The sequence below is a fragment of the Pristis pectinata genome, chromosome 8 (assembly GCF_009764475.1).
Source record: "Pristis pectinata isolate sPriPec2 chromosome 8, sPriPec2.1.pri, whole genome shotgun sequence".
In the NCBI taxonomy this organism is placed as follows: domain Eukaryota; kingdom Metazoa; phylum Chordata; class Chondrichthyes; order Rhinopristiformes; family Pristidae; genus Pristis; species Pristis pectinata.
In genome coordinates, this window is record NC_067412.1 from 101,683,577 (window position 1) to 101,710,985 (window position 27,409).

At 43.4% G+C, this 27,409-nt stretch overlaps 1 protein-coding gene across 1 annotated transcript in view; it reads right to left on the reverse strand.

Annotated features, from left to right (window-relative positions):
- Positions 1 to 27,409, reverse strand: part of LOC127573894 (transmembrane 9 superfamily member 2-like) — an 81,783-nt gene that overhangs the window by 40,129 nt on the left and 14,245 nt on the right. Inside the window, exons 2-6 of the mRNA XM_052022457.1 lie at positions 26,714 to 26,781; positions 19,442 to 19,535; positions 13,264 to 13,391; positions 3,374 to 3,503; positions 2,315 to 2,442 (exon numbers count right to left, since the gene is read on the reverse strand). Coding sequence (XP_051878417.1) covers positions 2,315 to 2,442; positions 3,374 to 3,503; positions 13,264 to 13,391; positions 19,442 to 19,535; positions 26,714 to 26,781 — 548 coding nt within the window. The remainder of the gene's footprint in view (positions 1 to 2,314; positions 2,443 to 3,373; positions 3,504 to 13,263; positions 13,392 to 19,441; positions 19,536 to 26,713; positions 26,782 to 27,409) is intronic.

Here is a 27,409-nt window from a genome sequence, read left to right on the forward strand (position 1 = left end):
AAAAATTGGCAAAAACTACATGATTTGTTTAAGTGTAATTTAAAACAAATCATAAGTGCCATATAATAGGCTAGGCATTAATCAAAACCAAGCAAATGAAGTTTCGCTGTGCAACACGGATACACTGATATACACAGCACTGCGTACAAGTCAACCCCACCCCAACTACACCCTCCCCAAGGTCTTTTTAGCCCCGTCTAAAAATATCCATAAAGTCAACACATACACTAGGTTTTACATTTTAAAGGCCGTCTATGTTCGAAACAGCTCTCAGAAAATTAAGCTGCATGTAAATTTCTAAATTTTCTTTTTTTAGAATTCATTTTTATTTATACTAACCACAAAAAAACACTTTCTTACTTCTCCAATGAATTATGAGATGTAATTACAAGTGTATTACTTGAAGATTACTTGAACTGCTATTGCTTATTTATTGATCAAGGAATATCTGCTATCCAAACTGTGCAACCTGTCACAGGCTTCAGAACTTTCCAAAGGGAACCACCAGCTTTTAGCCCAGAGTTCCATGGACCCAGTGCATGTCCGAGTCTGATTAGACAACAAATGATGACACAATTCAAAGAATTATGGAGTGGTTATAACATAGGAGGTGGCCATTCAGTCCATTGTGTCAATGCCAGCTCTCTACCTCAGCAATTCTCTATCCCACCCTTTTGACCCTTATTCTGTAGCTTTCCACTTTTTTAAAATTCACCATCAAATCTATCCACTTCCCTCTTGAATGCCACAATGGAACCTATCTCAACTGAAATGCCAAGGCATTACAGATTCCAACCACATGCTGTGCAAGAATGTTTTTTCATGTCTCTTTTGTTTTAAACCTGTGACCTCCAGTCCTTGATGCCCACCCCCAACAGGAGCAGCCTCCCTCCAACCACCTCACTTTTCAGCCTTTTTGTGATAAAAGGCATTAACTGCTCTAATCTGAGTTATTTCAACACAGGAAGCTATTCAGCCCCTCCAGTCTGTGCTGGCTTCCAGCAAAGTCATGCCATCCATCCCATTCCCCTGTGGCCCTGTAATTTAATCTCTCACACACCCATCAATTTCTCCTTTTGATTCTTTTGCCAGTTGCCTACATTTGGGGTCAGTTTACAGCAGACAATTAACTTAACAGCACATCTGTGGGATTTAGGAGGAAACCCAAGTGGTCACGTGGAGAATGCGCAAACTCCACACATTCAACACCAGAGGTTAGAATCAACCCTTGGTCACTGAAGCTGAGAGACAGCAGCACTAAGTGTTGCACCACAGTAACACCACGTAGCCCCTCATCCCAGGAACCACTTTCATACATCTTTTCTGGCCCGTCCCTAATGCTGTCCTATCCTTCCTTTAACGTGGCAACCGGCACTTCAATACATGTTGAGCACGCATTCCCTGCTTTTATATGTGCCTCATTAAGCACTAACTCTACCTGCCCTGCCACTTTCAAAGACTTGTGCATATGTGGACCCAAAAAGGTCCATTTGCTCCTGCACCCCTTTTACAACAGTATCTTTTATCCTATTTGGTCTCTTTTCATTCTCCCTACCAAAATACATCACTTCTCTTTCTCCGCATTAAAATTCATCTGAAATCCATCTACACATTCCACCAGCCTGTTTATATTCTGCTATAATTGGTCATTATCTTCTATAAAGGTCACAACACAGTGAATCTGTGCTAATCTGGCATGTTCAAAGCTTTTGTTGTACCAGACTTTCTGGATTATTAGATGTATTCCTATTAATATCTCAACATACCTTTAACTCATTTTTAAGGAAGAGGTAGAATAATAAGTTTCCCAGTGAACCAGATAGGTTTAAAAGGGAGTATAGTAACCAAAGCCCCAGTGTATCAGCAGCAACCAATCGTGCACCTTCCCATTCTTTGTGGCAATCATCATCTGGATAGCCAGAGACAAAACCATCAGGATTTCCAAAGAGTCTGTCAGCAATTATCAGAGTTTTACTGTAAGTTTGTGTCATCAACAAACTTAGGAGTACAAACCCAGAATTCTAAGTCTAGGTCATTAATACAGAAAAAACCTATGACACTAACATGAATTGCTGGAGAATCCCATTAGTCACATTCCTCCTGTGCAAAAAATAATCACAACTATCTTGTCTGTCACTTTGCCAACTTGGTAACCTTGCTATTTATATCCCTCTTTGCCACCTAGATAATCTGTGTCTCAGTGCATGGGTGTTCGTCACACCCAACTGAAAACAGTTCCTGTCTCTCCATTTTGAATACTACATTCATTTCATTTTCTCTCATACTGCCCTTCCATTAACACCACTGACATTACCTTTTGGGTACTAATTTTGCAGCAACCAATCGTGCACCTTCCCATTCTTTGTTCGTTCCTTTGTGGTATGTAATGAAGATATCCACATGATTGAAAACATAATAGGTGTTCTTCTTGTTGAATTCAGACTGTAAAATGTAAAAGAAGCTTTAACAAGAAGCTAACAAAATCTAAGAGAATCAAGGCAAAAGATACCTCGTCATTGCTCAATTTACAGAAAAAAATCCATGAAATTCTTCAAATATAAAATTGACAGAAAATAATCAGGTTCAAAAGAATTTTCAAAACCAAGACAAATGGGAAGAATTTTCAAAACCAACAAAATCTCTGAAGCTGATCAGACATTCAAGAAAAATGGACACTTGCACTGAAATGCAAATACATGCAATGGCAAAGGTGGCTCCAAATTTCTGACTGCAGTCAAAGTGTTTCTTGAAACAAAGTCAATTAGGCAGAGGGATCCAGCGATATGCATAAAACAGCTTCAAAGGCTTACAAAATATTAATGTTCAACTCCATAGGAACACAATTCAAAAGCAGAATGGAATATTGGTCTGACCACACGAATTATTGTCAGCAGTTCTGGTTTGCATCAAGGAAAATGCAAATGGAATCAGAGAAAATGAAATAAGCATCAAGTCTGATCCCAAAAGGAACAATCATCAGCAAAAGTGAACAGTCTGGCACACTATCGGAGAGGTGAACTGCTAACGTTGGATAGATATACAAGATACCATACAATGTTCATAAACATCGATAAATTCAGCAAAGAACTCTGGGAAACACACAGAATGGTTTTAGTGTGGAACTTGCTATCACAAGTGGCAGCTGTGATCTACAGCACTGATACCCAAGCTTCCCCTTAAGTTTATCAGTCAAAAGGATCAAAAAAAAGAACATGCTACTGAGATGAAGGCGACAGGTTTTCACATAAACGCTAACAAAAATATTGCCCATTTGTGTTCTAGGGGACTATATTTTAATCTGATTAACAACTTTCTAAGAAAATTATTATGCAATATTTGAACACAAGCACTTGTTTCAAGCAAAACAACTTACATTGATGACACAGGCATCTTTTGGGTGGCCATCCTGAGTAACAAAGCATCCAATAGGAAATCCTGGATTACAAAACTTTTGGCCATCTTCTACATCATAGCACCATGTGACAGGCATGTTATCAATGATCCTACAAAATGTACAACACCAATGTAGCTTCAAATCACACATTAAGATTAAAAACATCAGATTAAAAATAAAATGAAATTCAGGAAGATCTTGGAAATGTTCTTCAATTCCAAAAGATAAATATTGGGTTACTTTTTCTATTTTAATTAGCTAGCCAAAAAGTGCAACATTTATTTAGCACACTTAAAACTAGAAAACTGAAGGTGCTTCACAGGAGCACGATCACACAAAATTTGATATTAAGCCACAGAGATAAAAGGGGAGAAGACAGCTTGAGCAAAGGAGCATCCTAAGAGGAGTAAAGGTAGAGAGGATAAGAGGTTTATGGTCATAACTAGAGACCTTGGGGCCCAGACGTGAAAGGTAGGGTGATTAAATTCAGAGATGCTCAACTAAACAAGCATTGAAATTTGCAGGTTGGAGGATGTTATTGAAACAAGGATGGACAATGTCATAATAGATTACTGAGCAATGATGAGAATTCCAAAGCAATGGCATTGTTTAAACCAGAAATCAGAGTAGTGATGGATGAACGGAACTTGACAAGAGCAAGGAGTCTCAGAATCATAATAGCAAAAGAGGTGCATCCCTCTCCTCTGCACTTCTACAAATCCTCTTCAATTCCCTTCTGAACACACTAGAATCAGATTTATCATCACCAACTGGCTTTAGTTCTACCACCCTTGCAGGCATTGAACTCCAAACCATAACTATCCTCTGCACTTTTGTTTTAATACACACACATATTCCCCTTTGCATCTTTTGCCCACAATGTTAAATATACACTGATACTGTTTGTATCTGTTAATCCCCATTTACTCTATTAGAACCAGTCATGATCTTGTCCAGTTTTATCAAATCAATTTCTTTGCTTGAGTAACAGTACCAACTTCTCCTGCCTAACCTTGCAGATAACATTCCTGATCCTGGAACTAATCCTGTAATTTTTTGCACCCTCTCTAGGGGCTTCACATCCCTCCAATTCAAGCCCCTACTCTCTATCCCACATATCCCCAGAATCTTGGGCTTCAATTAGAATACCATCCTGTTACTAACTACACATAAAACAGGCTAATTCTGCTCAACTAATCCTCACATTCATTCCATGAAACCTCCAATCATTCCATCTAAAGATCCTTGCCAGCACTGACCCCAGGTTTGGCCTACTATACACTTGTACCAACACTCAACCAGCCTCTGCATCCAGGACATGACCCTTCATTTCCATCAGCTACAACTCAATCCTACCACCAAGTCACATCTTGGAGACACAACAGACCTGGAGCAACAAACAATCTGCTGGAGGAACTCAGTGGGTTGAACAGCATCTGTGGAGGGGGTGGTGGGGGAAGAGCAGCAATTGTCGATGTTGTTTCAGGTCAAAACCCTGTATCAGGACAGAGAGTGGAGAGACAAGATGTCTAGTATAAAGAGAAGGGGAGTGGTGAGAAGGGAGTCTGAGGTGATTGGTGGACTGAGGGGTGTAAGATGACAGGCAAGTTGTGCCAGGTAGGGGAGGGGAGTAGGGAGATAGCGAGAGAATGGCACCCGTGGGTTGACTGAGTGTGTAGTGGGTGGATGGAACCAGGAGGAGGAGGGGGGACAAAAATACAGGGCCAGAAGAGAAGAAAAAAAAAGAGGGGAGAGAAGGGGGTGGGGTGGGAGAACACCCCAAAGGCGAGGGTTACCTAAAATTGGAAAAGTCAATGTTCATACCACTGGGTTGCAGACTACCCAGGCAGAACACGAGGGGTTGTTCCTCCAGTTTACATTGGGCAGTAGGGAATACCGAGGATGGACAGGTCAGTATGGGAATAAAAAGGGGAACTGAAATGGCATAAAGCTGGGAGCTTGGGATGGCCAATGCAGAACAAGCATGGGTGCTCTGCCCACTCCTCTTCCCCCACCCTGCTCCATCTGCCTCTCCATATTTGTCCACTCTGTCTCTTCCCTTGATCTCTCATTCACCCACCACTGTCTCCCAACTCCACCCCCGCTCACCTCCCGAACTCGATACAACCTGCCTGCCTGTCATCTTGCACCCCTCCTCAGTCCACCAATCACCTCAGACTCCTTTCTCACCACTCCCATTCTCCTATTTATACTGGCCACCTCTCTTCTCAGTACTGAGGCAGTGTTTCAACCTGAAACATCGACAATTCCTTTCCCCGCAGATGCTGCTCAATCCGCAGAGTTCCTCTGGCAGATTGATTGTTGCACTAATCACACCTTCCCCTCCCCATCCCTTTCTGATTTCCACAGGGACCACTCTCTCTACGACTCCCTGGTTCATTCATCCTTCCCTGTCCCCAGGCACTTTTCCCTGCAAGCACAGTTGTAACACCTGTCCATTCACCTCCCTCACCACCATCCAAGGCCTGAAACTGCCCTTCCAGGTGAGGCAGAGATTCACCTGCACCTCATCCAACCTTGTCCAATGTATTTAGTGCTCCCGATGTGGCCTCTGCATCAGTGAAACCAAGCGCAGACTGGGCAACTAATTTGCCGAGCACCTGCACTCTGACCACAGTGACCATTTGAGGTCATGGTTGCTAGACATTTCAACTCCCCTGCCCTTTCCCACACCCACCTGTCTGTTCTCAGTCTCCTCCACTGCCAGGGTGAGGCCGAACACAAACTCAAGGAACAGCACCTCATATACCCCCGGAAAGTCTACGACCCAATGGCATGAGCATTGCGGGTTAATTGAAATTGGAGAATTCACTCTGTCCCTTTCTCTCTCCTCCTGATCCACCCAGGTCCTATCACACACCCCGTTTCCAACACCGACCCCAATCCCATCCCTCAGTTTCTTTCCCCTCCCCCACCTGGTTCTATGTGCCGATTACCCACACACTCAGCACTGTTCCCATCTGTCCAATATCCCTACCTTACCTGGTTCCACATCACCTTTCTTCCTTTGTTATTTCCTCCCAGCCGCTGTCACTATCTGCACCCCCACTCCCTCCCCCACCTGACTCCATTTGCCCACCAACCCCTCATCTGGATCCACCCATTACTTGCCAGCTCCTGCCTTTGCCTCCACAAATGCTGCCTGATCCACCGAGTTCCTCCAGCAGCTTGTGTTTTACACTGTATCCCAGCATTTGCAGTCTTGTATCTCTGTATCAAGCCTTTGTTACACACCATTAAGATTTCAGAGAGGTTTGCATAGGTACATGGATGGGAGGAGTTTGGAGGGATATGGTCAGGGTGCAGGTAGATGGGACTTCGCAGAAGATCAGGTCGGCTTAGACAAGATGGGCCAAAGGGCCTGTTTCTGTGCTGTAGTGCTCTTTGACTCTATGTCATCACCTCGACAAAATATACATCCTAAAGATGCCTTACACACAAAATGCTGAAGGAATTCAGCAGGTCAGGCATCATCTATGAAGGGAAATAAACTGTTGACGTTTTGGGTCAAGACCCTTCATCAGGACTGATGAGTGTCCTGATGAAGGGTATTGGCCTGAAATGTTGACTGTTTATTTCCCTCTATAGATGCCGCCTGATCTGCTGAGTTCCTCCAGCATTTTGTGTGCATTGCTGCGGATTCCAGCATCTGCAGAATCTGTACCTCCTAAAGATGCCAACTCTTTTGAATGACACCCACTAAGCACTCAGGCTGTGAGCTGGACACCTGGAGTACACAAATTCAGAAAAATCACCTTCTTTCATTCTCTCTCCAGCTGTCCCTCAGCTTAGTAATCCTGGCCTTCAGTTCATAGAACACTACAGCACAGTACAGGTCCATCGGCCCATGGTGTTGTGCTGACATTTTATCCTACTCTAAGATCTCTCTAACCCTTCCCTCCCACATAGCTCTCCATTTCTCTATCATTCATGTGACTAAGAGTCTCTTAAATGTCCCTAATGTATCTGCCGCACAACCTCTGCCGGAAGTGCGTTCCAAGCACCCACCACTCTCTGTGTAAAATACTTACCTCTGACATCCCCCTTATACCTTCATCCAATCACCTTAAAATTATGTCCCCTCCTGTTAGCCATTGTCGCCCTGGGAAAAAGTCTCTGACTGTCCACTCGATCTATGCCTCTTATCATCTTGTACACCTCTATCAAGTCACCTCTCATCCTCCTTCTCTCCAAAGAGAAAAAACCCTAGCTCACTCAACCTATCCTCATAAGACATGCTCTCCAATCCAGGCAACATCCTGGTAAATCTCCTCTGCACCCTCTCAAAAGCTTCCACATCCTTCCTATTCTGTATTCACACAGCCAAGTTTCCCTGCCTCCTGACTTTCTGAATAAGCCTTCCATGAGGAACCTTACCAAACGCCTTAAAGTCCATGTACACCACATCCACTGCTCTACCTTCAATGTGCTTTGTCACATCCACAAAGTATTCATTCAGGCTCGTGAGGTATGACCTGCCCCTCACAAAGCCATGCTGACTGTCCCTAATGAGCCTATGCTTCTCCAAAAGCCCATAAATTGGTATATTATTGTCATTTGTACCAAGGTACAGTGAAAAACTTGTCTTGCATGCCATTCCTACAGATCAATTCATTACACAGTGGATTGAGTTAGTACAAGGTAAAAACAATAACAGAATACAGAGTAAAGTGTCAGAGTAATGCTTAGTGACATAGAATTCAAATTTAAAAGAGTATAATGATTATAGTAAAAATATTGAACAGATCTGCAGAGAGCAGCTTGCAACAAGTCACCACACTCCGGCGCCATAAATCCTGTCTGTAAGAATCTTCCCCAGTAATTTGCCCACCACTGAAGTTAGACTCATTGGTCTGTAATTCCCAGGGTTATCCCTACTCCCTTTCTTGAACAAAGGAACAACATTTGCCACCCTCCAATCATCTGGCACTACTCCTGTGGCCAGCGAGGATGCAAAGATGATCACCAAAGGCACAGCAATCTCTTCCCTAGCTTCCCGTAATAACCTTGGATATATCCCGTCCGGCCCCGGTGACTTATCTATCCTAATGTTTTTCCAAAAGTTCCAACACGTCCTCTTTTCGCAGGTCGACATCCCCTAGTGTATCAGCCTGTCGTGCACCATCCTCACAAACATCAAGGTCTCTCTCACTGGTGAACACTGAAGCAAAGTACTCATTAAGGATCTCCCCTACCTCTTCTGACTCAAGGTACGTTTTTCCTCTTTTACCCCCGATTGATCCTACCCTCACTCTAGTCATCCTCCTATTCTTCACATAGGTGTAGAATGCCTTGAGATTTTCCTTAATCCTACTCACCAAGGCCTTCTCATGCCCCCTTCTAACTCTCCTAAGTCCATTCTTAAGCTCTTTCCTGGCTACCTTGTAACTCTCCAGAGCCCTATCTGATCCATGCTTTCTAAACCTCAGGTAAGCTTCTTTGTTCCTCTTGACAAGATATTCTACATCTCGTGTCAACCACAGTTCCTTCACTCTACCATCCTTACCCTGCCTCAATGGGACAAACCTATCCAGAACCCCATGCAAGTACTCCCAAAACAACCTCCACATTTCCTCTGTGCTCTTTCCCAAGAACACCTGTTCCCAATTCCTGCCCATAACATCATAATTCCCCCTCCTTCAAATACTTGCCCATATTGTCTGCTCCTAGTATGGTCACTATTTCCAAAGTGCTCTTCCACCAAGAGATCTGAAATCTGATCAGGCTCATTGCCTTGTACCACGTCCAGTATGGCCTCTCCTCTACTCGGGCTGTCCACATACTGTGTCAGGAATCCTTCCAGGACACACCTAACAAACTCTGCCCCATCTATCCCCTGTACACTAAGGAGGTGCTAATCAATATTAGGGAAGTTGAAATTACCCATGACAACAACCATGTTATTTTTGCAACTCTCCAAAATCTGCCTCCTGATCTGCTCCTCAATGTTTCTGCTGTTATTGGGGGTGGGGGGTCTGTACAATACTGCCAATAGAGTGATCGCTCCCTTCCTGTTTCTAACTTCCACCCACACTGACTCAGTGGATGATTCTTCCAGGACATCCTCCCTTTCTACAGCTGTGACACTGTCCCTGATCAGCAAAGCCACTCCCCCACCTCTTTTACCTCCATCCCTGCTCCCTTTTGAAACATCTAAACCCCAGAATATCCAGCAGCCATTCCTGCCCTTGTGACAGCCAAGTCTCTGTAATGGCCGCCACGTTGTAGTTCCACGTACTTACCTTGTTCCTGATACTTCTCGCATTAGACACACTTCAGCCCATCCAACTGACTGCAATTTTGTCCTTTCAACTGCCTATCCTTCCTCAGTCTTTCTACACTCTGCATCTACTTGTACACTAAATGCACCAACCTCTGACCTATCACTTGGGTTCCCATCCCCCTGCCGAACCCTCCCCAACAGTTCTAGCAAACCTGCCCGCAAGAATATTGGTCCCCCTCCAGTTCACGTGTAACCTGTCCCTTTTGTACAGGTCGTACCTTCCCCAGATGAGATCCCAATGATTCATAAATCTGAAACCCTGCCCCATGCACCAACCCCTCAGCCACGCATTCATCTGCCAAATCAACCTATTCTTACCCTCACTGGTGCATGGCACAGGCAGCAATCCAGAGATTACTACCCTTGAGGTCGTGCTTTTCAGCTTCCTACCTAGCTCCCTCTATTCCCTCTTCAGGACCTCATCTCTTTTTCTACCTATGTCATTGGTACCAATATGCACCATGACTTCTGGCTGTTCGCCCTCCCCTTCTGAGTGCTGTGGACCTGATCCGAGACATTCCTGACCCTGGCACCCAGGAGGCAACATACCATCCAGGAGTCTCTTTCGCATCCACAGAATCTCCTGTCTGCCCCCCACCCCCCCTACTATGGAATCCCCTATCACTACCACCCTCCTCTTCTCCTGCCTTCCCTTCTGCACCACACAACCAGGCTGAGTGCCAGAGTCCTGGTCAATGCAGCTTTTCCCTGGTAGGCCATCCCCCTCCCAACAGTATCCAAAGCTGTATACCTGCTATTGAGGGGGAAATCGGCCACAGGGGTACTCTGCACTACCTGCCTATTCTCTTTCCTTCTCCTGACAGTCACCCAGCTACCTACCTCCTGCAGCTTCAGAGTGACTGCCTCCCTGTAGCTCATATCTATGAACTCCTCATTATCCTGTAGGAGCCAAAGGTCATCCAGCTGCAGCTCCAGTTCCCTAACACTGTCTGCAAGGAGCTGCAGCTGGATGCACCTCATGCAGATGTAGTTATCAGGGAGACTGGAGGTCTCCCAGAACTCCCACATCTCACAATTTGAACACACCACTGGCCCTGGAGCCATTCTAACCACTCTAGCCTGGCATTAAAGGAAAAAAAATCAAAGAAAGAAAGCTTACCAGAAAATTATCTTAGTATCCACCTCCTCTCGCTGAAACCTCTTGAACCAAAGCCTCAGTCCCCCACTCTAACACTGGTCCACTCCAACAAGCATTTGATATTTCCTAACCCCTGGTCCCTGTGTCCTTAAGTTCCCACATGGTTATAGGTCTCATGTATTTCTCCCTCGTCTAACCAAGGTACACCTCCACTTCCTTTTAAAAATTCTAGATAACTGGTATGCTAATAAAGATATCACAATTTCTTTTAATTTATTGATTTGGACACAATTCACATTGGCACCCTATACAGCAGTACTTTAACAATTATTGGAAAAATACCAAAGCAGCACCACTTTTACCCACTTACCTAATTTGACTGTGTTGGTGTAACCAGATGAAGCTGTACCTCTTGTGTGGTTACAGTAAAACATTGGCTCTATGGTTCCAGCCTCAGCTTATATTACTGACCAGGCAACCAGTTTCAGCTGACAACTTAAGTAACAGTGAAACCGCCACTGGTCAGCAGCTCGATCAGTAATGACAACCAAGGAAGCTAAGTTGAAGTGTTATTAAAATTTTGGTGAAAATCTCAACTTCACTTGAAATCATCCTTTTAACTCTTATGCTTAACCAATTTCAAAGTCTGTACTCCTTTGCCTCAGTTGAGGCTGTACCTACACACTGCTAACACAAATAGCTTAATTCCCAGCACCAATCTTTGATCTACTTCTCAAGTTATAGACTGCTGTCCTGAAAATTATCATTCCCTTTCTTGTTACCTTATGTGCAGCAGCACTTGGGCCAATCAGGTCCACACTGGTCCCTAGAAGAACAATCCCATCAGCCTCATTCCTTTTTTCTTTATTCCCCTGTAGCTCTGCACCTTATTTTTTTCTCAGGATGTCCATTAACTTTGATTCTTTTGCCACTTACCTCGATGAAGGCAAAATTTACAGTAGCCAATTAACCCACCAACTCACCTTTGTACTATTAATTGTTTGCAATGCCTCATTCTTTTGCCTCTTGGTTATTTTGATATTTGGTGTGGTTTATTTATACTGTGAAGACATACCAAATGTTGTCTTTTTAATTTTCTTTTCCTCATTAAATCTCAGCTCAGATCCAAAGGACCAACTTTTACTTAAGCTCCTCTCTCCCTATTTATGTATTTGGTTTAATCTATTTTTATAGTTCTCGTTCATTTTCTTCCAAAAATTCTCCAAAATCCTTGGACCTGACATTCTCTGCAACCTTATAAATATTTTCTTTCAATCTAAAACCATCTTTGACAGCAGTTGCACGTGGACAATCATTTTGCCAATGGAATCTTTGTTGCCGAGTAGGAACATGCATCCATTGAAAATTAGCAATATTTCTTCAAATATTTGCCCTTTCTCATCTACCCATGACTTTCAGTCTAATTGTCCAATTTGCCTTAAACTCACTACCCACATAATTGCCATACTTAAATGTCTATTTTCATATTGCACGCACTGAAGAGGGTCAAATTTTTCTCCATCTCAGAAACCAGTTGATGCAATGCACTTTTGAAATTCTGCCTCTTCCTGTTACACAACCCATAATCACTACATTATTAATATGCCTTTAATTTCAGCCAGTTAAATTCCATTCCCAATATCCCACAATGTAATTTGAAGCCCTTAAGCTTATGTACAAGAGCAAATAGATCTTGAAAAACAGCAACAAAGCAACTAAAAGTGTCATAAACTACTGGAATTATTTTAAGTGATAAACAATTTACAAATAATGAAGCTGTGTAACCATACAATGGTTCTGGTCAGGCCACACATTGTACATACAAAGTTTCTGTTTCCATGTTTTTAAAGACTATATACGAGCTTGAGAAAGTGTAAAATTTAAAGGATGCTTCCAGAACTGAAGTAGCTGCGAATGGCTGGGATCAAATTGTTCTTTATTTTTAAAACAAAAACAAACTTGATAGGCAGAATGGTCATCACATGTACCCTGATGACTCTGTGGGCAGGGGAGACCTTACAGTTACCAATGGGGTCACACGAAGAGACTGTTTATTTTGCAATATGAAAACCTGGGACCATAAAGACAATTTTGTCACTAGTAAGAACTTAATGGGGAAATAATCACTTGCTTTGCTCAGTTAAACACACTTCTAAAGAAAATGGGTGAGGTTAATGCCTTAAATGTTTCTAAAAGAAACTAGACAAGTACAGGAGAAAATAAAATGATAGAAAGATGCAGAATGGCCAAGAAAAGGTAGAGATAATGTAAGCCAAAAGAAAATCATCAACATCAGCATACTGGTTGGGCAAAATGGGCCAATTCTCCAAAGATTCTTTTAATTTCATTAAACCCAGGGACAATCATGATGAACCCATTTTTTCAGTGCAAATCCTTGCATCTGAAGTTCAAAGGAATAGCAGGAAGTAAAACATTGTTAATGTCTGGAAGCATTCAGGAACTTACCAATGATGTTGGTAATTCAGGAGAATTCCTTTCTTTATGAAAGACAGTTTGTCTGCACTCACTTTATCTTTTGGTTCATAAGATTTCATGCAAATTGGTTTACATGTTTCAGGTTTGTTAAAAGTAAACTGTTGGATGGAAAAAAAAGATATTTTCACCAATGAGTAATCCTTGGTATTTCAGATATTTCTTACAATAAACAGCCCCTTTAGAAATTACTACTGCAATTAAAGCAAAGTTTCTCTCACATTTATCTTGACTTGAATATTTGGTTTCATTCTTTAATGCTAGAACACCCCAGTATGTTTTTATTGGAAGTGCAAAGTGAAGCTTTGAAACATTAACTGATACTTTCTCCACCTTTATGTAAAAGCTGCATTGAACTCAAATGCAACCAACGCATCAACAGTTCATACGATACGAATCAAAGCACTTCCTGAACAGGAAAGACTTGTTGCAATGATATCAGGTGTATAATTAGTCTGTTGTTTGTCCATATACATTTTAATTTGCATCCTCCTTCCCATTTCCCATCATGGAATTAAAGAACGGTGGCAGCACAGGAGACCATGATTCAGCCTTTAAACTCCATGCTGGCTCTCTGCGAGACACATGTAGCTATTCCCATGGCCCACTCTTTCCCTTTATCTAGGGGTTTTTCCTCTGTGAACTTTGTCTTACACCTCCTTTAGAATTGCATCCTTTACATTATGCAGTTCCTCCTTACAGCTGCTACTGAAATGCATTAACTTTCCTTTCCTGGATTAAATTTCACCTGTTACTTACTAAGTGCTGTAGAAACTCAGTGGGTCAGGCAGATTCAATGGAGGGAAATAAACAGTCAAAGTTTTGGGCTGACAGCCTTCATCAGGACAGGAAAGGAAGAGGGCAGAAGCCAGAATGATGTCAGGGGAGGAGCACAAGCTGGCAGGTGATAGGCGAGTCCAGGTGAGAGGGGGGAGGTAGGTGGGTTGGGGAGGGAGGGGGAATACATAAGAAGCTGAGAGGTGATAGGTAGAAGAGGCAAGAGGGCTGAAGGAGGAGGAATACAGCAGGAGAGGGCAGTGGACCATGGAATAAAAGGGAAGGAGGCAGGGAATAGATGTGCAGGTCATGAGGGCGGGGGAAGGGGAGAGAAGGAGGAAGGGGCCACATGGATGAGGGAAGACAAAGGCGGGGGGGGGGGGTGGAGAAAAGAAGAGGGAGGGAGGGGAAAAAAAGAGGAGTGGAGAGGGGGAGGGGTTACTGGAAGTTCGAGAAATCGACGTTGAGGCCATCAGGTTGGAGACTCCCAAGGCGGAATAACTTCCTAACCTGTACGTCTTTGGAATGTGGGAGGAAACCGGAGCACCCGGGGGAAACCCACACAGACACAGGGAGAACGTACAAACTCTAACAGACAGTGGCTGGATTTGAACCCGGGTCACTGGCACTGTAAAGCATTATGCTAACCACTATGCTACCGTGCCTGCAGTTTGCTACTGTGCGTAGCACAGGCTGGCAGGTGACAGGTGAGTCTGGGTGAGAGGGGGAGGTAGGTGGGTTGGGGAGGGAGGGGGAATATATAAGAAGCTGAGAGGTGATAGGTAGAAGATGCAAGAGGGCTGAAGGAGGAGGAATACAGCAGGAGAGGGCAATGGACCATCGAATAAAGGGAAGGAGGCAGGGAATAGATGTGCAGGTCATGAGGGCAGGGGAAGGGGAAAGGAAAGGGGTGAGGGGGCCACATGGATGAGGGAAGACACATGTGGGGGAGGAGGGAGGGGGGGTGGTGGAAGAAGAGGGGAGGGGTTACCAAAAGTTAGAGAAATCACTGTTGAGGCCGTCAGGTTGGAGACTACCAAGATGGAATATGAGGTGTTGCTCCTCCAACCTGCGTCTGACTTCAATGTGGCGGTAGAGGAGGCCGTGGATAGACATGTCATCATGGGAGTGGGATGTGGAATTGAAGTGGGTGGCCACCAGGAGTTCCTGACTGTGGTGGATGGAGCTCGACAAAGCAATCACCCAGTGAGGGAGGTGGTGTAGGGGCAGGTGTAGCACCTAGTGCGGTTGCAGGGATAAGTGCTGGGAGGGTCATTAGTGGGGAGGGATAAGTGGACGGGGAGTCACGGAGAGCGCGATCCCTCCGGAAAGCTGAGGGGGAAAGATGTGTCAGGTGGTGGGATCCCCTTGGAGGTGGCAGAAGTTGCAAAGAATGATGTGTTGAATGTGGAGGCTCGTGGGGTGGTCGGTGAGGACAAGGGGAACCCTGTTCCTGTTATGTCAGGTGGGGGGGATGGGGTGAGGACAGACGTGGCAAATGGAGGAGATGCAGGTGAGGGCTACATTGATGGTGATGGAAGGGAAATCCCAGTAACTGAAAAAAGAAGACATCTCAGATGTCCTGGAATGGAAAGTCTCTTCATGGGAACAGATGTGGCTGAAACAGGAACTGGGAGAAGGCATGCTTGCAAGTGACAGTGGGAAGAGGTGTGGTCCAGGTAAAACATGTGAGTCTGTAGGTTTGTAAAAGATGTCTGTGGTTAATCTGTCTCTGGAGATGGAGACAGATCTAGAAAGGGGAGGGAGGTGTCAGATATGGACTGAGTAAATTTGAGGGCAGGGTGGAAGTTGGAGAGGCAGTGTTTCACCTGTGACTCCGAGGGTTTCAGTTATCGCATCCAGTGCGGCCTCCTCTACATCAGTGAGACCTGATGCAGACCACTTCGTCGAGCACCTTCGCTCCATCTGCCGCAAAAGTAAGGATCTCCCAGTGGCCAGCCACTTCAATTCTACATCCCACTCCCATACTGATATCTATCCATGGCCACCTCTACTGCCATGTTGAGGCCAGACCTCCTTCAGCCCTCTTGCCTCTTCTACCTATCACCTCTCAGCTTCTTATATATTCCCCCTCTCTCCCCAACCAACCTACCTCCCCCTCTCACCCAGACTCACCTGTCACCTGCCAGCCTGTGCTACGCACAGTAGCAAACTGCAGGCACGGTAGCATAGTGGTTAGCATAATGCTTTACAGTGCCAGTGACCCGGGTTCAAATCCAGCCACTGTCTGTTAGAGTTTGTACGTTCTCCCTGTGTCTGTGTGGGTTTCCCCCGGGTGCTCCGGTTTCCTCCCACATTCCAAAGACGTACAGGTTAGGAAGTTATGGGCATGCTATGTTAGCGCCAGAAGCGTGGCGACACTTGCGGGCTGCCCCCCAAAATCACCAAGCAAAAGATGTATTTCACTGTGTGTTTTGATGTACATGTGACTAATAGAGATCTTATCTAATCTTATCCCCCGAGTTTCTTATTCTGGTTTCTGCCCTTTTCCTTTCCAGTCCTGTTGAAAGGTCTCAGCCCAAAACGTTGACTGTTTATTTCCCTCCATAGATGCTACCCGATCATGCTGTGTTCCTTCAGCACTGTGTGTATGTTGCTCTAGATTCCAGCATCTGCAGAACCTCTTCTGTCACCCGTTACTTATCTGCCCATTCCATCTCAGTCTACCGGTAACCTCTGCACTGCTCACAATACTTGGAAGCTTTGTGTCATCTGTTAATTTAAGTTATCCTTTCTCCAACCAAATCAAAAACATCAGTATCTATCAGGAAAAATGCTGATCCCAGTACTGACCCCTGGGGTACACCACATTTTGCACATCTGCTAACCATAGATACAACCACATGATGAATTTCTGTTCATAAATCAATTAGTTATCCATGTGACACTGCCCTTTCCCTTCTCCCACCCAGTCCTTAATAGATTCCAACCATGCCAACATGCCTACTATGTGGCACTTCAAAATATTGCAAGTTCGTATTCATCACATTACTCACCTCGTCCTTGGGCCCTCTGCCACTCCTTCAAAAATAACTAGCAGGTTATTTTACTTAAGTTTAAGGTGGTAGATGTGATGGAGTTACTTATACAAGAGAATTTACTACAAGAGGGGCAGAGGTAAAGGTTCCTTTTAATTCGTGCAAAGTGCTGTCAGCTATGAGTTGGTGGGGATTGCTGCCACAAGTTGAGCTGGATCCAAGATAAAGATCAAATCTGACAACTTTTTAAAAATAAAATTGTTAATATCCAAATTATGAATGCAAGAACACAAGAAAATAGTGGGCCTGACAAAGAATAATTTACCGAAATTCTCACTGATTCAAGAGTCCCATTTTACAACATTGAAATAGCATGCAGAATACAAGGAAGGAACAGATAAAGACAAATTATTTCTTCTTTTTAAACAGTCTGAAATGTTGAAACAGGCTGCTGAGTGATTAACTCAATCGTGAATAAAACCTTGCCAGTTAATTGTGGTTTTCATCACACCATTATGCAAGAGAACACCAATATTCTCCAACGGTCCAAAGAAAATGGCTTTGCCTTTAAAGATGCAGTCTCAAATTCTTATGTTTTAATTCCTCAGAGTTCTTCCCTCCATCCTTAGAACCTCCTCCGGCACTGCAGCCCTCTGCATTCTCCCAGTTCTGACTTGGCAAAATCCCCCAAATTAGGGTCCACTGTCAACATGCACCAAGAGTTTTTTTTTGGGATGGAGAGCAAAGAATCCAGGGATCAGAACACAGAGCTGTGAGAGAGCAGTCACGAGCCTGGATAGGTAAGTCTAGGTTTGACTGTCCCTGGAGCATGATATATACCTTGTTCACCAGCCTAACGACCGGTGTTGCCACTTTCAGGGAACATTGAACTTGTACCCAAAATCTTCCTGACCATTTACTGTACGTCTTACCCATATGTCTTCATAAAATGCGTGACCTCGCATGTCAGCATTAAATTGTATCTGCCAATGCTCTGCCTAGCTTTCCAGCTGATTTGTAGTCTGCTGTTGCTTGGACAATCTATTTCAGTATTAACACCACCAATTTTCATGTCATCTGCAAAATTACTAACCATTCCTCCTACATTCATTAACATATCACAAACAACCAAGGTTCCAGGACCAATCCCTGTGGTACACCACTGATCACAGACCTCCAATTAGTAATGCACTCCTCCACCACTACTCTCTGCTTCCCATTACCAGGACAATTTTGGATTTAATTAGCCAGCTCACCTTGCATCCCATGCACCTTAACCTTCTGGACCAGCCTACCATGCAGAATCTTGTCAAATGCCTCACTAAGGTCTACATAAACTTCATTTTTCTTAGTTACCTCCTCAGAACAACCAAATTGGTGAGGTAGGATTTCCCATGCACCAAACAATGCTGGCAATACCTAATCAGCCCCTGCCTTCCCAAATATACATACATCCTATTCCTTAGGATTTTCTCCAATAATTTCCCTACCATGGATTAAAGGCTCACCCTGCTGCCCTTCTTAAATAAAGAAACAACATTACCTATCCCCCATTTTTCTGGTACCTCACCTGTGACTAACAAAGATGAAAAAAATCTCCATCAGAGCCCCGGCTATCTCCTCCCCTGCTGCCAATGGTATCCGTAGATAAATATCATCAGGCCCTGGGATTTATCCACCCTTATGTTCCAAGACATTTAACACCTCCATCTTCTTAATACGGATATGCTCCACAGATTATCAATGTCCCTCTCCCTGAATTCACTATGTTCTAGGTCCTTCTCCTTGGTGAAAACAGGTAAGTATTCATTTAGAACCTGGCCCACATCTCCAACTCCACACATAGATTACTTTTGTAATCCCGAAGGGGACCCGCACTTTCCCTGGCTACCCTCTTGCACCTAATATACTTAAAGAATGTCCTGGGATTCTCAACATCGCCTGTCAAAGGTAACTTATGGACCCTTTTTGCCCTAATTTCTTTGTTTTCTCTAGCACCCTCTATATTCCACGAGAGACTCAAAATCAGAACAAATAGGAGCAGAATTAGGCCATCCAGCCCATGGAGTGGATTCCACAATTCAACCATGGCAGATTTTTTTCAACCCCATTCTCCTGCCTTCTCCCTGTAACCATTAACCCCCTTACCACTCAAGAACCTGTCAATCTCTGCCTAAAATGCACTGTGACCATTAATTTGCTGTTCACAAGATCATTTCTAGCAATCTCCCCACACCATCAAGGTTAATTTTACTCAGAGCAGTGATATGTGCAACTCATGACCAAATGCAGAAATTATACACCAATTTATTTAAATGCTATATTAAAATGTGTGTTAAAATGTTTATCACATTTGAAGTCTCAATGTACCATACCTTGTATGGGGATGACTCAATTCTCTCTCCAAATAACACCTGCCCCAAATTCTCTGAAGGCCGTTTCTCAGTATCATTCTGGCAAAAGTCAAACCTTCACAAAGATAAACACACAATTGTAAATACACATGATAAAGCAAAAAAACACAAGGTTTCAATTCATCACAGTGTATGTAGCCAAAGGAAGCAACAATTGTCAGTAGGAAACCTCTGATTATTCACAATACTAAGCTGCTCTTGAAAACAAATTTTAGAAAAAACCAACAGGAAGAAAATTTTCAATCATGAAAATCTCAATAATAGCCAAAACAATACTTTCAGGAACCAGGTTCAATTTCAAATACAGTACCATATATTGATATGAAATAGAAAAACCTAGAAATGCTCAGCATGTCAGAAAGCATCTGTGGAAAATTAAATGGTCAATGACATTTCATTAGAACTGTATGACATGAACCTCATTGTTACCTGGGACCTTGATGACATGGACATAAATTAGATACTCCAGTAATTAGGACTACATTTACTCACTGCTTAAGTATAAACATCACACCTCAACATGGAAAACATAACTTAGTGAACACAAAAGAAAAACTATTTGTGTTATAAAACAAAGTTTAAAAAAAAGTAAAAAATAATTAAAGAAAAAAACTCCTCACACCATCCAACATGCTCCCCACACAAACATTATTTACTTCACTTTATTGTGTTATCAACCTCAAAGCTCCAAAGGACAAATTGCCCAGGAATATTCCACGGTGCCCAATGGTTCACAGGCAAACCTGGAGAATATTTATCCATTGGCACACCACCACTGTTCAGTCTTCATCTACCCATCCTAAAAGACCCTGCCTTTCCCAGACTTTGGTTAATTGCTTCCACAATTACAGGATCCTTCATGAGTTGGTGTTTGATCAATAAAATTGATGTACAATATATTCTACAGTTGCCCAAATACCTTTGAATTCCATTCCAAACAGATACTCGTTCCACTATTGAATATTCTCAAAATAAGGAGGTTACTCACTTAAGAGTGAAAAAATGTGAAAATTTTTCCCTCAGAGGATCAAGTCTTTGGAACTCTCTTCCTCATAGTATATTAGGAACAGCATCTTTGAATATTTTTAGGGCAGAGGTGGATTGATTCTTGTTTTGAGAGGTTACTGAGGCCAAATGAGAATGTCGCTTGAGGTTACAGTTGGATCAGCCTTGATCACATTTAAGAGTGGGGCAGGCTCTAGAGACTGAGTGTTTATTCCTGCTCATAATTAGTGTGTTCGCATGAAAAAACCCACAAGGTTAACTCTTCACCGTCTCCAGAAATTAGGAATGGCTAATAAATATTAGTCATCTATCGTGTCTGTGCCATACATCAAGTACCTGTCTGTGCTAATCCCATTTCCCAGCCATAGCCTTCCATGCCATGCAGTTTCAAGTACTTAACCAAATATTTCTTAAATGTTGCACAGATACCTGCCTCCGCCCACCCCCCCAGCAATGCGCTCCAGATTGCATCCAAAATTCCTCTTCAAATCCCTGCTAATTCTTTTACCATGCAAACCTATGCCATCTGGTCATAGATATCTCTGCTAAAGAGGAACATTTCTCACTGTCAAACCTGTCTATGGTCCTCAATTTTATGTATCTGTGTTAGCAACTATTCCGTTTCAAGGAAAATAAATCCAGCCTATCCAATTTCTCCTCCCAAATGAAATACTTCATCTGAGGCAATATCCTAGTGAATCTCTTCTGTACCCTCTCCAGAGCAATCACATCCTTTCCATAACGTGGCAGCCAGAACAGCAGTCCTTCACCTTTGGCCTAACCAATGCTTTACATAGAACAGTACATTGCCCTTTGGACTACCACATCTGTGTTAACCATGATGTCAATCTAAACTAATCCCATCTGACTTCCCTGAATGTTGACCTGTCCAAATGCTTCTTAAACGTTACTATCATATCTGCTTCTACCACCTCCCCTGGCAGTGCATTCCAGGTACCTATTATTCTGTGTAAAAAAAAATTGCCTCACAAAATCTCCTTTAAACTTTCCCCTTTTACCTTAAAACTATGCCCTCCCAGTATCTGACATTTCCATCCTGAGAAAAAAACTATCTGCCCTATCGGTGCTTCTCAGTACTTCTATAGGTCACCCCTCAGCCTCCAACACTCCAGAGAAAACAATCCAAGTTTATCCAACCTCTCCTTATAGCTAATACTCTCCAATCCAGGCAACAACCTCTTCTGCACCCTCTCCAAAGCCTCCATATCCTCCTATAGTGTGGCAACCAGAACTGCACACAGTATTCCAAATGTGTCCTAACCAAAGCTTTATACAACTACAATGACTTGCCAACTTTTATATTCAATGCCCTGATTGATAAAGGTAAACATGCCATTCACCTTCTTTACCACCCTATCCATTTGTGTAGCCACTTTCAGGAAGCTATGGACTTGCACCCCAAGATCCCTCTACACATCAATGCTCCTAAGGGTCCTGCCATTTACTGTATACTTCCCGCTTGCATTTAATGCAACACCTCACATTTTACACAATCAAATTTCATCTGTCATTTCTCACCATCTCATAAATATCGTTTTATAGCCAAAAAAGATCTTCCATCTATCAACACAACCACTAATCTTCATGTCATCTAAGAACTTAGCAATCATACATAGTATACGTGAATGATCCAAATGAGTATATGATAAACAGCAAGGGCCCCAGTACCAATCCCTGCAGTAGATGACAGGCCATGACAAAATCAACTCTCAACCCTCATGCTCTGCCTCCAATCACCAAGCCAATTTTGAATCCAATTTGCCAAATTGCTCTGGATTCCATAGCTTCTTACTGTTCGGACCAGACTCCACGTGAGACTTTAACAAAGGTCTTACTGAAGTCCATTTAGACTACATCAACCACACTACACCCATTTAGTCACTTCCTCAGAAAACACAAATTAGTCAGACTCTTCACTTCACAATCCTGTGTCTCCAAGTGCAGATTAATCCTTTCTCCTCAATATTTTCCCCCAATAATTTCCCTACCATTGATCTTACACTCAACAGCCTGTAATGACCTAGCTTATCCCTGCTGCCCTTTTTGAATAAAGATTCATTTGTTTTTCCTCCACTCATCTAGTACCTGACCCGTGGCCAGCATCAGAGTTCCTTAACTATACAATTCTACCATTTGTTACAGTTCTCGTGTGCTCTGACAGGGCAAACTCAGCCTTCCTCACACTACTGCCAAACAATTAACTTGTGACACAGTCAACAATGTCACTTACACAATCATTGAGCATTGGCATCATCACCACAGTCATCGACTTCTCAAAATACCCACTTACAACAAGTCCATGATCTCCAACCCCCAGGTTCTGCTTGGTGCTGCCCAACATTATCAGATTTGACAGTTTTGTTTATCAGTGCCTCATCAACAGCACATTTCCACTGCAGTGAGAAGCCATCATTGTCGTCACACAGACAATGAGGGAAGAAGCTGGAGAAATTGGCCTTTATTAATCGGAGGATTGAATTTAAGAGCCATAAGGTAACGCTGCAGCTCTGCAGAACTCTGGTTACACCACATTTGGAGTATTGTGTTCAGTTCTGGTCACCTCGTCAAAGGAAGGATGTGGAGGCTTTAGAGAGGATGCAGAGGAGAGTTAGCAGGATGCTGTCTGGATTAGAGAATATATGTCTTATGAGGAAAGGTTGAGCGAGCTGGGTCTTTTCTCTTTGGAGTGATGGAGGACGAGAGGCAGCTTGACAGAGGTTTATAAGATTATGAGAGGGATAGATAGAGTAGACAGCCAGCACCTTTTTCCCCAGGGTAGAAATGGCCAATACCAGAGGATATCCATTAAAGGTAAGTGGAGGAAAGTTTAGGGGAGATGTCAGAGGTGGGTTCCCCCCACCCTCCCAACACACACACACACACACACACACACACACACACACACACACACACACACACACAGTGTGGTGGGTGCCTGGAACACACTGCCAGGGATGGTGGTAGATGCTGATACAATAGGAACATTCAAAAGACTCTTGAATAGGCACATGGATGTAAGAAAAATGGAAGATTATGGGCTGTGTAGGAAGGAAGGGTTGGATTGATTGTGGGATAGGTTTATATGGGTCAGCACAACATCATGGGCTGAAGGACCCATTCTGTGCTGCACTGTTCCATGTTAGAAACATAGAACATAGAAAAACTACAGCACAATTCAGGCCCTTCGGCCCACAAAGCTGTGCCGAACATGTCCCTACCCTAGAAATTACTAGGCTTACCCATAGCCCTCTATTTTACTCAGCTCTATGTACCTATCTAACAGTCTCTTGAAAGACCCTATCGTATCAGCCTCCACCACCGTTTCCGGCAGCCCATTCCACGCACTCACCACTCTCTGAGTAAAAAACTTACCCCTGACATCTCCTCTATATCTACTACCCAGCACCTTAAACCTATGTCCTCTTGTGGCTACCATTTCAGCCCTGGGTAAAAGCCTCTGACTATCTACCCTATCAATACCTCTCATCATCTTATACACCTTTATCAGGTCCCCCCCTCATCCTCCGTCTCTCTAAGGAGAAAAGGCCGAGTTCCCTCAACCTGCTTTCATAAGGCATGCTCCGCATTCCAGACAGCATCCTTGTAAGTCTCCTCTGCACCCTCTCTATGGCTTCCACATCTTTCCTGTAGTGAGGCGACCAGAACTGAGCACAATACTCCAAGTGGAGTCTGATCAGGGACCTATATAGCTGCAACAATACCTCTTGGCTCGTAAATTCAATTCCCTGATTGATGAAGGACAATACAACATATGCCTTCTTAACCACAGAGTCAACCTGCGCAGCCGCTGAGCGTCCTATGGACTCAGACCCAAAGATCCCTCTGATCCTCCACACTGCCAAGAGTCCTACCATTAATACTATATTTTGCCAACATATTTGACCTACCAAAATGAACCACTTCACACTTATCTGGGTTGAACTGCATCTGCCACTTCTCAGCCCAATTCTGCATCCTATCTATGTCCCTCTGTAACTTCTGACAGCCCTCCATAATATCCACAACCCCCCCAACCGTCGTGTCATCCGCAAACTTACTAACCCACCCCTCCACTTCCTCATCCAGGTCATTTATAAAAATCACAGAGTAAGGGTCTCAGTACAGATCCCTGAGGTACACCACTGGTCACTGACCTCCACTCAGAATATGACCCTGTTCTGGATCCATACTGCAATGTCCCCTTGGATCCCATGTCTCCTCACCTTCTCCATAAGCCTTGCATGGGGTACCTTATCAAACGCCTTGCTGAAATCCATATACACTACATCTACTGCTCTCCCTTCATCGATGTGCTTAGTCACATCCTCAAAAAATTCAATCAGGCTCGTAAGACAGGAACTGCCCTTGACAAAGCCATGCTGACTATTCCTAATCATATTATACCTTTCCAAATGTTCATAAATCCTGCCTCTCAGGATCTTCTCCATCAGTTTACCAACCACTGAGGTAAGACTCACCGGTCTATAATCCCCTGGGCTATCCCTACTCCCCTTCTTGAATAAGGGAACAACATCCGTAACCCTCCAATCTTCCGGAACCTCTCCCATCTCCATCGACGACACAAAGATCATCATCAGAGGCTCCGCAATCTCCTCCCTCACCTCCCACAGCAACCTGGAGTACATCTCATCTGGTCCCGGTGACTTATCTAACTTGATGCTTTCTAAAAGTTTCAGCACCACCTCTTTTCTAATATCTACATGCTCAAGCTTTTCAGGCCGCTGCAAGTCCCCACTACACTCCCCCAGATCTTTTCCCGTAGTGAATACTGACGTAAAGTATTCATTAAGTACCTCCGCTATTTCTTCCGGATCCATACACACTTTCCCACTGCTGCACTTGATAGGCCCTATCCTTTCGCGTCTTATCCTCTTACTCTTCGCATACTTGTAGAGCGCCTTGGGGTTTTCCTTAATCCTGCCCGCCAAGGCCTTCTCATGTCCCCTTCTGGCTCTCCTAATTTCTTTCTTAAGTTCCTGCCTTTTAGCCTTGTACTCTTCCAGATCTCTAACATTACCTAGCTCTCTGTACCTTTTGTATGCTTTTCTTTTGACTAGATTTAGTCTTCCTATACCACAGTTCCTGTATCCTCTCGTGACTCCCATCTCATCGGAACATGTCTATGCAGAACTCCACACAAATACCCCCTGAATATTTGCCACATATCTTCTGTACTTTTCCCAGGGAACATCTGTTCCCAATTTAATCTTCCAATTTCCTGCCTGAGAGCCTCATAATTCCGTCAATGCCTTTCTAGTGTCTGTTCCTATCCCTCTCCAGTGCTAACGTAAAGGAGATAGAATTATGATCACTATCACCAAAATGTTCACCCACTGAGAGATCTGACACCTGACCAGGTTCACTTCCCAATATCAAATCAAGCACAGCCTCTCCTCTTGTAGGTCTATCTACATACTGTGTCAAGAACCCTTCCTGAACACACCTAACAAACTCCACCCCATCTAAACCCCTCATCGCCTGGAGATGCCAGTCAATGTTTGGGAAATTAAAATCCCCCATCACAACAACTCTCTTATTCTCACACCTTTCTAGGATCTGCTCCTCAATAACCCTGTCATTATTGGGCGGCCTATAAAAAACACAGAGCAAAGTTATCAACCCCTTCCTGTTCCTAACCTCCACCCACAGAGACTCCGTAGACAATCCCTCCACAACGTCCACCTTTTCCGCAGCCGTGACACTATCTCTGATCAACAGTGCCACTCCCCCACCTCTTTTGCCTCTCTCCCCGTCCTTCCTAAAACATCTAAAACCCGGCACTTGAATCAACCATTCCAGTCCCGGAGCCATCCAAGTCTCTGTAATGGCCACCACATCATAGCTCCAAGTATTGATCCAAGCTCTAAGCTCATCTGCCTTGTTCACAATATTCCTTGCATTAAAATAGACACATCTCAAGCCTGTCTGAACACTTCCCTTCTCTATCACCTGCCTATGGTACTTACTCCTAGATTCCTCTATTTGAGAGCCAAACACCTCTTCCCCAGTCTCTTCAGTACAGATCCCACCCCCCAACAATTCGAGTTTAAACTCTCCCCAGTAGCCTTAGCAAACCTCCCCACCAGTATGTTCTAAATTCATTTACAGAAAAGTGTCATATGAGAATTATTCTAGGGCACAATTCACACAAATACAGATTCATTGGCTCTTCATAAATGTACTCACGCATCATATTCATACGGTAGGACGGATTCCACAGAGTCCAGTCTATTCACAAATACTTCAATATTTGACTAAAAATAGAAAAAAAAATTTAAGACTTGCATTGTGAAAACACTTTCAAAGTCATGTAAATGCTATAAACAAAATTAAAATTTCACTGAAAAGTCACTCAAAATACAGCAGAAAGGGGATAAAATACTTGCAATTCTTGATAAAGTTGCAGATTTACTGAAAATATCAAGATAATTTTATAATAAATTTCTGTTCCTTAACTGTCTCAAACAATGTACAAGAAATCATTAGAAGACTATGTGAAAATACAACTTTCCTCTCATCTTGTTCAGTTGCAAACTATGTCTGAAGTAGTGTCTTGGCTCTGTGCTGAAATGCACCAATTTAAGAATGTCATGAACAACCCATACAGGAACGTCACGATGTGACACGTCAAAGAAAGCAAACAGTTTCTGAAAACACGCTGCTGTGCATGAATGTCAACCAAAATGTTTAACCTTAAAGACAACAAGTTGATGGTACAGTGAACACAGCATAAAAGTATAATTGTTTAATACAGCAAGAAATAAAAATTAACCTGATTGATAGATAAGTCAGTTAATTTGTTGACTAGCTTTGATAAGGTACATGGGTCACTTAGCAGTGAAGATAAATTTAAGATAAATTAGAAAGATATGACTTGGGTGA